General features: G+C 36.7%; 1 protein-coding gene across 1 annotated transcript in view; it reads right to left on the bottom strand.

Annotated features, from left to right (window-relative positions):
- Window positions 1-756: 756 nt before the first annotated feature.
- pkp3a (plakophilin 3a) overlaps window positions 757-12,154 on the bottom strand; it is a 28,084-nt gene continuing 16,686 nt past the window's right edge. The window contains exons 10-13 of the mRNA XM_073831891.1: window positions 10,185-10,338; window positions 9,896-10,091; window positions 9,712-9,799; window positions 757-1,881 (exon numbers count right to left, since the gene is read on the bottom strand). Coding sequence (XP_073687992.1) covers window positions 1,840-1,881; window positions 9,712-9,799; window positions 9,896-10,091; window positions 10,185-10,338 — 480 coding nt within the window. The 3' untranslated portion in view covers window positions 757-1,839. The remainder of the gene's footprint in view (window positions 1,882-9,711; window positions 9,800-9,895; window positions 10,092-10,184; window positions 10,339-12,154) is intronic.

Here is a 12,154-nt window from a genome sequence, read left to right as displayed (position 1 = left end):
GACATTTCAACCGTTTTTGCTGACTTATGACAAACACAAATAGGGCTGGATTGGAACCAATATTTAAGGAGTAGTTCACTTTCAGAACAAAGATTTACAGATAAGGTATTCACCCCCTTGTCATCCAAGATGTTCATGTCTTTCTTTCTTCAGTCTTAAAGAAACTGTTTTTTGACGGAAACATTTCAGGATTTCTCTGCATATAATGGACTTCTATGGTGCCCCCGAGTTTGAACATCCAAAATGCAGCTTCAAAGGGATCTAAACAATCCCAGCAAGAAGGGTCTTATCTAGTGAAACGATTGGTTATTTTACAACTTAAACACTTTTTAATTCCAAATGCTCGTCTTGGCGAGCTAGACAAGATGAGCATTTGCGGTTTAAAGGTATATAAATTGCAATTTTTTAAAGAAAATAACCAGTTGTTTCGCTAGATAAGACCCTTCTTCCTCGGCTGGGATCTTTTAGAGCCCTTTGAAGCTGCATTTTCGAAGTCCAAACTTGAGGGCACCATAAAAGTCATTATATGGAGAGAAATGCTGAAATGTTTTCCTCAAAAAACACAATTTCCTTACGACTGAAGAAAGAAAGACAAACATCTTGGATGACAAGGGGGTGAGTACATTATCTGTACATTTTTTGTTCTAAAAGTGAACTACTCCTTTAATGGTAATTTATGTTATGAAAAGGCATAAAGAACTTTTCTACATAAGATTCATGGTTTGCTTTCTGGCGAAATTAGGTTGACACAAACACTCTTTATTTCCTTTTTATTTATTTTTTTATATATGTACATAGATCTATGACACTCACGCACATGCATTTTACAACGAAATTATGATGAATTACAAAATATACTAGACATTCGATCATCAAAGACTTTGAAAAGAGAACATGCCATGCGTTCTTAAAGGTCAGAAAGTTCAAGACCTCTCTGGAGAATCAGGTCTCCATCCGGTAAAAGCACGTCTCAAATATTTTAAGATCGCAAATCACTCATAACAGTCTATTGCATGCGCACCAGATTAAATATCATTTGAAAACATACCAACCCAAACCAAACATTCAACTTTTGGCATCCACACTAAAAAAGTTTATACAAAAAGTACATTTAAGTATTAAGTAGAATTGCTTACTGTCAAATGAATGCACATTGCACCAGTTAGTAAATGAATAGAAATGATTGATATGTGTTTGGCATAAAGTGATATTTTTTGTAAAAACTTACTTGAATCATCTGGCTTTAATTGCAACTTTTCCATTCAAACATTCAGATGGTATTTCACCATGTGTCTTTATATCAGTTACTATTTGTACACTAAATAATGATACATATCTGTACAAAACACCATAACAGAAGAAAACCCACTAGAATTTAAATCGGACTAGTTAGAAATAAGCAGTTCTGTTATAAAAACATATTACAGTCGTCTTATATCATCTACACCCTCACAATTCCAATTTTCCAGCTAAAATGTCTTCCCCACCATCATAATACAGATATTTTTCTACAAAATGCTAGTATTTTAAAAGTGATTACGATTACATTCCCACGATATAATTATTATATCATGGATAGTCTTTGTGTTTCTGTATATTAAAAAAAGAAAACAATACAGGCTATGGCCAGTATAAAAAAAGACATATTGCAATAAACCCCTGAGGATTTTTGGGAGATAACAAAAGGCTAAACATAGTGTTTGTCCTATACAGTAGCAATACAGTCTTTTGTGTGTTATCCACTTTTTCATTTCATGTTGCTGGTGTTCCGGTACTGATTTGTGTTTTCCTAATCCATTGTCCTTATTAAATATCTTCTTGTTTGACAATACAATCCATTTAGATGCCAAAGTCTGAGAAGTCTTCTTTACGGAATCCTTTCTGTAAAACACAAAGCAAAAAAACACCTTGTGATTGAGTGGCGCTTTTAATCTGACAGGCCCGTAGTTGTTCCAGGTAGCGTACTGGCTAGCATCCCAGCTTCGAAGTAGAAGACAAAACACCTTTTTTGGTGTGTTAGGACATGCTCATGAGGAAATCACCTGGAGTCCACATTCGCAGGGTGTGGCTGAATATATACCTCCCATATCAACAACATGTTTTAAGTGTGTATGTTTGAGTGTTTTGGAAATAAGAAACTCCAATACGAGTCTGATATTTCTCATCTGATTATGCAGTATGAGGTGTTCATGAGGTGTGTTGGTGTGAAAGTGTGTGTGTGTGGGCTTTTGAACACCATCAAATAACTGGAAAATGTCTGGAGGGCAGGGCGGAATGACTGTAATCATGATGTACACGTGTACCAGTTTGTAATGCGCAAATACAAACTGAAACAGACACATTCTGAGGGTGTTTTTTTCTAAGCTGAATGAAAAAAAAAAGTAAAAGTTAATTTTTTTTAAGTTATGTCAGTATTGCCTAATGTTTAAATCGCTCTAGGCATTGTGATTGGTTTCCAGGATGTTGCTATGTGGTTGCTAGGGTGTTCTGAGTGGTTGTTGACGGGCCTGAAGGGTGTTGCTATGTGGTTGCTAGGGTGTTGCTATGTGGTTGCTAGGGTGTTCTGAGTGGTTGTTGACGGGCCTGAAGGGTGTTGCTATGTGGTTGCTAGGGTGTTGCTATGTGGTTGCTAGGGTGTTCTGAGTGGTTGTTGACGGGCCTGAATCGCAAGCGTCCACTCTCTAGTCTCTGTGTTATTATAGTCTTTAGATATGGCTTGAGTCACTCTTTTTTATGTCATTTTTACTCATTTCCGAACATTAAAAAATTGGATCATTTAGAAAAACGCATGATTTGTCGTTAATGTCTGTGGCATAAAGGTGTGCGAACATGCACCAAAAGTTTAGTCCAAGACCACTGCTGTACTTTCAAACACAACACCTACTGGTGTGGATGAATTACACAAAACCAAATGTTTTTGAATACAAAAACAAGTTTTTGGCGTACTTGTTGTCTATAATTAAAATGATCAGATAGTAGGTAAATTAACAAAAAAAAGTAGAGATGCTCCGATCAGCATTTTTGGGGCCGATCACCGATTACCGATCACCAAGATCATGATCTGCCGATTGCCGATCACTGCCGATCACAGAATGGCAGGGGAATGGGAATCTTTGATCTATAATCTAGCAGAGTTTGCACCATTTGTAGAAATGAAACTAACTCTAAATTAACTATATTGAAGAAAAAAAACCTCTAGAAATAGGCTACAGTCAAGATCTTGAAGAACCACCAAGTTAGGGTTAAGTTGCTGATGCCTTCCCTGCTGAAAAAAACATGCTGGTCCTTTGCTGGTTTATGCTGGTCATGTTGCTGGTCAAGGACCAGCATTAACTAGCCAAAGAACCAGCATGAACCAGCAAAGGACCAGCATAAACCAGCTAAAACCAGCATCCCAGCATCAAAACATACCTAAGCAGCATATGCTGTTTTTTTCACCAGGGTTTGACGATAGCAAGACGATTATTAATATTATCCGTCAAAAAGGCGCCTAACTTTAGCGATGCAGTGCAGAGAGTCGGTTCTAGGATGCTTCAGAAACTTGTCGTGATATAAACACACGCATACAGTGGCCACGTCGCCTTAACGCGCCGCTTGGGGAAGAGATTTATTTATATTAAAGTGCACCTCGCACTAGACTAGGCTATGTTCTTTGATATTGTAAATGTTCGTTGCTTGTTATTTGTAGCTGCTTTTTAAGATGATGTAAGGATTATATTATCCAGCATTGCAGTCATTAGGATAAAGGTAGTAAAATGTGGTTTAGGCTGAATTAAATATGATATATCAGAATCTGTCTGTATATAGGAAACAAACATTCACCTCAGTAACATCTATATGCGTTCATTAGAATTACGATGCGATAAAATGGCGCTAAACATACGCACGTGAATTACACGCGCACCATTTCACCTCATTCTATATGGACTGAACTACAACATGAACTGATGACAACAATTAGACATACAGCGGTAACATTATTGCAATATGACGGGTATAGAAAGATACATTCATTTACATTCAAGCACGCACATTCACCACTCAGAATGAAACCGAAAGTATACTTTAACTTCTCCGGCAAAACTACAGTCAGCGCTCTGTACACGCACAACTTACTCACATGCCCAATAACAAGACTACCCTTACAAAACTAATAAAGAATTTAGTACTCATGTTGCCAGTTGCCACTGGTAAGCTCTGCTCTGCTGTTGTTTACCTAGGCGCCGTGCATGCACGTGTGAAAAAGTTGCGCGAGTAATTTACGTCAAGTGATCGGCTTTTTTGATCGGCGCTTTTGGGGTTCGCCGATCAAGCTATTTTTAGCCAGTATCGGCCGATCATGATCGGTTGCCGATCAATCGGAGCATCACTAAAAAAAAGTTACTTTAGTTGGTTGTGTGATCTCGAAATGGCGGCGACCATTAGGGGGCGACCCGTTCCATGTAGTCTCATGAGTGTGTATTTTTAAAAATACTTTTACAAAGTAAATTAGTAAATTGCTAAAGCTTTGCTAGACACATTCTGAAGGTGTTTTTTTCTAAGCTAAATGAAGAAAAAACAGTAAAAGTTACATTTTTACAAGTTATGTATTTCCTAACGTTTAAATTGCTCTAGGCATTGTGATTGGTTTCCAGGGTGTTGCTATATGGTTGCTAGGGTGTTGCTATGTGGTTGCCAGGGTGTTCTGAGTGGCTTTAATCACAAGCGTCCACTCTCAAGTCTCTAGGATATTCTAGTCTCTAGATTTTGAGATCTTGAGTCCTTTTTATGTCATTTTTACTCATTTCCAAAAATTAAAAATTCGATAATTTAGAAAAGCGCATGATTTGACGAAATGCGTGATTGTCCATAACGTCTGTAGAGTAAAGGTGTGCGAACAGCTATGCACCGAAGTTTAATACTAAGCGTAAAGTACAAGACCACTGCTGTACTTTCAAACAAAACACTGACACCTACAGGTGTGGATGAATTACACAAAACCAAATGTTTTTGAATTCAAAAACAAGTTTTTGGCCTACTTGTTGTCTGTAATTAAAATGATCAGATAGTAGGTAAATTAGTGGGGGAAAAAAGTGACTTTAGTTGGTTGTGTGATCTTGAAATGGCAGCGAATATTAGGGGGTGACTCGTTCCATGTAGTCTCATGAGTGTGAACATGAGTTTTAAAACAGAATTGCAAGAATACTACTAAAGTTTTACTAGGAAAGAATTTTTAAAAATACTTTTAAAGTAAATGAGTGGTGTTTGCTATGTAAAAGTCGCCTTTCCGTTGTCAAGGTGTTGCTATGTATTTGCTAGGGCGTTCTGGGCGATTGCTAGACGCATTCTGAGGGTGTTTTTTTCTAAGCTGAAGGAAGAAAAAATAGTAAAAGTTACATTTTTACAAGTTATGTAAGTATTTCCTAATGTTTAAATTGCTCTAGACATTGTGATCCAGGGTGTTGCTATATGGTTGCTAGGGTGTTGCTATGTGGTTGCCAGGGTGTTCTGAGTGGCTTGAATCACAAGCGTCCACTCTCAAGTCTCTATAATATTCTAGTCTTTAGATATGGCTTGAGTCACTCTTTATGTAATTTGAATGTAATTTTCAGTTATTTTTGAAAAATTAAAAGTTTCAGTTATTTAGAAAAGCGCATGATTTGACGAAATGCATAATTGTTGTTATTGTCTGTAGCATAAAGGTGTGCAAACAGCTATGCACCAAAGTTTAACTCATATAGTCCAAGACTACTGCTGTACTTTCAAACAAAACACTGACACCTACTGGTGTGGATGAATTACACAAAACCAAATGTTTTTGAATACAAAAACAAGGTTCTGGCATACTTCTTGTCTGTAATTAAAATGATCAGATAGTAGGTAAATTTGTGAAAAAAAAAACTGAAAAAAAAGTTTAGTTGGTTGTGTGATCTTAAAATGGCGGCTACCATTAGAGGCAACCTGCCAAGGTGTTGCTATGTAGTTGCTAGGGTGTTCTGGGTGGTTGCTAAAGCTTTGCTATGTGGTTGCTGACTGTCCCAAATCAAGTGTCCCAAAGTGTCCCCAAGTCATTATGATGTTACAGTCTATAGATATGGCTTAGTCGCACTTTCAATGTAAATTAATAGGATTTTCACCAATTTATGAAAATTTGAACGTTTGATCATTTAGAAAAGTGCGTGACTTCATATGTCATTAATGTATGTAGCACAAACTGTGTGGGAACAGCTATGAACCAAAGTTTAATACTTAATGTAAAGTCTAAGACCACTGGTGTATTTGCAAACAAAACACTGACACCTACTGGTGTGGATGAATTACACAAAACCAAATGTTTTCAAAAACAAATGCTTTTTCATCTGGCATATTTGTCGTCTATGATTAAAAATGATCTCAGAGTAGGTGAGCTAGTGAAATAAAGTAGAGTCTAAGTAAAGACTTATATTTAGTTGGTTGTGTTTTCAAAAAGGCATCCACCATTAGGGGGTGAGCTGCTCCATGTAGTATATGTAAGTCTCAGGCTACGTTTACACTAGTAAGTTTTTGTTTTAAAACGCATAACTTTTGATATGATTATGCCTGTCGTTCACACTACTCTGGCAATTTCCATTTTAGTTTGAAAACTCTGCTGCGTTTCAGTGCAAATAAACCAAAACTAATGCCAGTGTACGTCAACTTTTAAATAGAAATGTCAAAGTACTAGTAAACTTTTACAAATTAAACGTCAGTGGGTGGTTGCCAAGGTGTTGATATATGGTTGCTAGGGTGTTCTGGGTTGTTGTTAAAGCTTTGCTATGTGGTTGCTGACTGTACCCACAAGTCTTCATGATGTTATGGTCTATAGATGTGGCTTGGTCACACTTTAAATGCAAATCAAAGGGTTTTTCTGCAATTTATGAAAATTATAATGCTTGATCATTTAAAAAAGCACATTATTTGACTAAACGCATGATTGTCATTCAAGTCTGTAGTAGGGCTGGGCGATAAAACGATAACGATATATATCGCGATAGACAAGAGCTCGATATCAATAAAAAATGTGTTCGATAAAACGTTCGATATTTTGTATTCTACGTCGGCCGCCCAGCCCCCCTTTAACGTTCAGTTCATAGCGCCAGATCACAAGAGAAGTTAAGGTTATCTTTCCTACAGAACGGGTCCATGTTGTTGTATCAAACAAACTAAATAGCCTTATGTTATTTATCTTATTTACACAACGGCATTTGATTTCTGTCTCTACATGATCGCGCGTTTACAATGTCTCCTCACAGACTGGATCGCGGACTCCATTCATAAAAACGGACTTTACTATAGGGCGGAATGCCGCGGAATTCGTCGATTTTTGGACCAATAAATCAAAAGTTGGTCTGTTAATTAATTCAGATCGGGATATGGACTAGTGTCTGTGAAAACTGAAATGCAAAAAGACCGTTTCAATAAGAATCCTGCATGTTCCGTTTGCCTCTGTATGTATGAATGGAGGAGACGCGTTTTATTTTCACTACACGCATAGCTATTGCACACGTGACGCTCCCGCTAATTTTTGGCCTTTGCATCTCACATGAACAGACAAACTCCAATAAATACATCTCCAAAGCTGCTGTGAGTGTCACTTTTTGTCAATTTTACCGTTTCATTAGTGAAACTAGCATCATTCATACTGTATTACACACTGAAACTTCACGGCAACCTGTCAAAATAAAAGTGCGGTTTAACATGTAACAGAACAATATTAGTCTTGTAGTACTTTGTACAGTATAATGTAGCTGTTTATATGTTCACATTTAAATAATTTACATAAAACAATATATATGATAAAAAATAAAATAAAGAGTCACCACTTAATTGTTGAGAAAATACTATTATTATTAAACCTTTTTTTAACTGAATATAATTTTTCTTCTATGTATTAATTTTAACAGTAAAGCTCCGTTTATTTTTATTTTTAAAAATAAATCAGTGATTTTGCTTTCATTTGATTATCAGAAAAATTAAAACAAGAATTTCTGAAAAAAAAAAAAAAAAAATATTGTAAGGCCCTATTGTTCAAAATGTTGAAAGTTTTGGACTTATTTTTTCACTTAAATAAATATTTTTGTTATTACACAAAGTATAGGCTAAAGTACCAGGAAAGAAGTAATGTTGGCTACTGGCAACCAAATATAATCAGCCAAGTACTTTGCAACAACCTCTGACCTGCGGTCAAGCCGTACTTCTGAGCCATACATTAGCTTGACCATTCACTTCATCGACAATGAATGGGGTTTGAATTGAGGATTAAGAGATAATTAAGTGTATATTGTGACTTTAGACTTATGTTTACATTTTAATTATTTGAGTTTCCCATGGTTGTTGACATTTCTGTCTTAACAACTGAGGGGATTATGATCAGAGGCAGGTTAAGTTTAAAATAAAAATGCTTGAGTGTAATATATTTTTCTCCTGGTCCTTATTTTAAATGGGTCATAAAAATATCAATAATTATCGATATCGACCGATATGAAACACTGATATCGTGATATAGTTTTCAGCCATATCGCCCAGCCCTAGTCTGTAGCACAAACAGTGTGGGAACAGCTATGCAGTAAAGTTTAATACTTGGTTCAAAGTCCAAGACCACTGCTGTACTTTCAAACAAAACACTGACACCTACTGGTGTGGATGAATTACACAAAACCAAATGTTTTCAAATACAAATGCTTTTTCTGTCACAATTTAAAATTATCTTGTAGTAGGTGAGCTAATGAAATAAAGTGACTTGCATTTAAGTGATTGTGTGATCACAAAATGACAGCCACCATTACTGCCCACCAAAAGCAAAGCGCAGTAACTACACATTTGGTCAAAATTGAGTTAAGGCTTAAAATGGACTTTGTGACAACTGTTTTGTCTTGTGGCAAAGTCTCCTGGTTAAATTGTGTCCCGTTTCAGAGAAACAAGAGTTTCAACATGTTTGACTAGCTGGTGTAAAAAGGCATTTTTCTCAGTTTCAGTGTTGGCATAGTTACTGCACTTTGCCTTTGAAGGGCAGATTAGGGGGGGCGACCCGCTCCAAGTAGAACTGATTAAAATCATTAAGATCATTAAGAAAAGGTGATGATTTGACCAAATGTTTTTTATTCATGTCTGTAGCACAAACAGTTTAATATTAAGTACTTAGTATTTTGCTTGATAATACAGCAGTGGTCTCGGACGTTACACTGACACCTACTGGTATGGATGAATCGGGCAAAAAGAAAAGTTTTCAGCTGTGTTGCCAAGTCTGCGGTTTTACCACGGAATTAGATTACTTTTTGCCTTTGCTAGCTGTTTTTTAGTCTGCAGGTTAAGGCGAAAACCTGCCTCCACCCCTGGAATGGGATTTCGACCAAGGTAGAACCTGGAAGGTTATTCATTGATTTTCATCACGGAACGCGATTAGGATAGTTTTAAGTACCAGTTGGACTGGCTTTGTTATGCAGACCCGGCAATTGTAGTTTTCAATTACCCATACTATTGTAGAAATAGTCTATTTATAGGCGCATTTGTGTCACATGACTAAAAATATCTGTTAATAGTTACGTTATCCAAATAAAGTGATTTCTTTTCGACTGGTTTGGCTGGTTCATTGAGAATGTGTAAGTTTCAAGTAAGTGTACATCAATTTTTAAACGGTTTTAAAAAACACTACCAAAGCTGTGAAGAAAAACTTTTAATACATATGTAGTTAATTTATATGGTCATAATACTTACAGCTGTGTAATCTTTGTGTAGTTTTTTGTACTGGAACATGTTGCCCAGCACGGTCGCTGCAGCTTTGGCGGCTTTCAGTCTGGCAGGGCTGGAGGAAAATGGAAATTGCAACATAAGTAAATTTTTGCAACGGTAAACGTTTGTGTTGCTTTTTGTTTTATACTAGAATGACTTCAAGTTTTACCTGCTGTCATGATCGCTCTTGATGCCCATCAGCTTGGGCAGACCATCAAAGAAGGCGATGTCTCGTGCAGCCACCATGCTGCTGCTCACCAGGTTGTTGAGGGCTCCACAGATGTTCACCACCACGTCACTGGACGGCTCCTTTTGGCGGCCATCGTCGGGCAGTTTGGGAATCAAGTTATTTACCAGCTTTGTGGCTAAAACGAAAGAAATTTAACAGAAATTTAGCTTCTGTAAGGACACAGAGGTTGCGAGGACTGAAGTTTTGTAGCTAAAGAAGAAAGCCTCACCCATGTCGTTCTTGTCCCTGGCGTGACGAGTTAGGTTTCTGAGGAAGCCAGTGAGAGAACGCAGTTCTAGATCGTTGTTAGTTCTGAGGAGATCTGTAATGGTAGGCAACATCCTATTCTGCTCCAACGCCACACGACTCAAGATGGACGCCCACTGAAATACAAAAGAGAAGTTTAATTGTTAAAATAATTGCTATACAACTAGCTATGATTTGCAGGCGCTGATGTTGTCTGAGTGATTACTAGGTGGTTGGTAAAGCTTTCTGTGTGATTACTGTAGTATTGCTAAGGTGTTCTGAGTGATTTGTAGATGGTAACTATTCAGGGTGTCTTTTTAGGTCATTGCTAGAACTAAGGTGTTCCATTTCGAAGGAACTTGAACTGCGTCCTCTAGCGGTTTCTAGATGCAGTGCCTTATTCCATTCTCAGGGAACCTGAGACATTACATTTGGTTGCTAGACTGTTTTGAATGGTTGCTAGGCAATGTCTAATGTGTTTCTAATAGGGCTGCACGATAGATCGTTTCAGCATCGTCATCGCGATGTACGCATGCGCGATAGTCACATTGTGGCAGTCACGATGCAGGGCAAAAAAAAAAATTATGTGTGTCTGATTTAAAAATGTACTTTCTATATTTCTAAACTTTCTATTCACGGATCTATATTTGTCTAAAATAAAGTAATTAACTCATGTTTAAAGGTTCTTTAAAAACTACAATGCACACGTTGCTTCACCTACTTCATGCATGCAGTCTTTGCGTGGGCATGGCGAAATGAGTGCGGGATGGGAGAAAAGCGCCGAAATTGAAGATTTGGTCGCAAAAAGAAACGCAACATCGGTCATATGGAAGTACTTTGGATACAAAAAGGATGCTGCTGACCAAAAACAGGTGCTTTGTCGAGAGTGCCTGGCAGTTGTTGCCACAACTCGCGGAAACATTACGAATATAAGGGACCGTTCACATGTAGCGCCTAAAAGCGTGTGGAAAACGCTAGGCGCGCCGCTTTCTCCTTCTTTCCAAAGCGCTCTGTAATTTGAGCTCCAGTGGCGTCTGCCGTTGCTAAGCAACCATGAGCCGCACTCTCCTACAGACGCAGAAGTTTCAGCAAAAATAAATAAACAAAGATAAACGGATTTCCAAAACTAAAACTTGGTTGCAGTAGCTCTGCTGCTAAAAAATGTTATCCCTGTAACAGCTATGATCAGCTGTTCCTCCATCTTGGTTAAGCTTTTAATGTTTTTCGTGAAAGGAAGAAGCTGATTTCCCTTTCATCAGGGTAAAAGCAACATTCATTATTAATTTCATATTAGAGCCTTGATTTGCCTGAATTGACAGTGAATAAGGTGAGTCAAACTGTTTATGAAACTACCCAAAATAAGCTTTAAAAATTATTTTATTTCAGGGTTTTGATTATACTGTACTTTTACATTTTTTTTATTCTTTGAAAAAGCTTACAAAATTACCCCAATTATTCTTGAATTATTATTTGATTTTTAAGCAGTTCAAAACAACCTGATGAACATGAATGAATTTGTACACATCGCAATACATATCGCAAGAAAAAAATATATTGCAATGTAATTTTTTCCCAATATCGTGCAGCCCTAGTTTCTAAGCATAGATATGATAGGTGGATGCCTAAAAGACAGTCCTAAAAATATAATTAATTTTCTATAGATTTTTTTAAAATTAGCACTCATAAAAACAACACTCCTGAAATAGATTTATTTTTCTAATTTATTTTTAACTAATAGTTCTAAAAATATAATTTATTTTCTAAAATTTTCTAACAACTGTCCTAAAATATATATTTTTTTAATTGTTTTTTATATATTTATTTTTTTAAATTGGCACTCCTAAAGACAGACCTGATTTTCTATATTTTTTCTAAAAACAACAGTCCTAAAATAGAAGTAATTTTCTATAATTTTCTAAAACTAATAGTCCTAAGAAAAAATGGTATATGGTT

The sequence above is a fragment of the Garra rufa genome, chromosome 25 (genome assembly GCF_049309525.1).
Source record: "Garra rufa chromosome 25, GarRuf1.0, whole genome shotgun sequence".
Classification (NCBI taxonomy): domain Eukaryota; kingdom Metazoa; phylum Chordata; class Actinopteri; order Cypriniformes; family Cyprinidae; genus Garra; species Garra rufa.
Note: the sequence above shows the minus strand (reverse complement) of the source record. Positions and strands in the feature narration are given on the sequence as shown.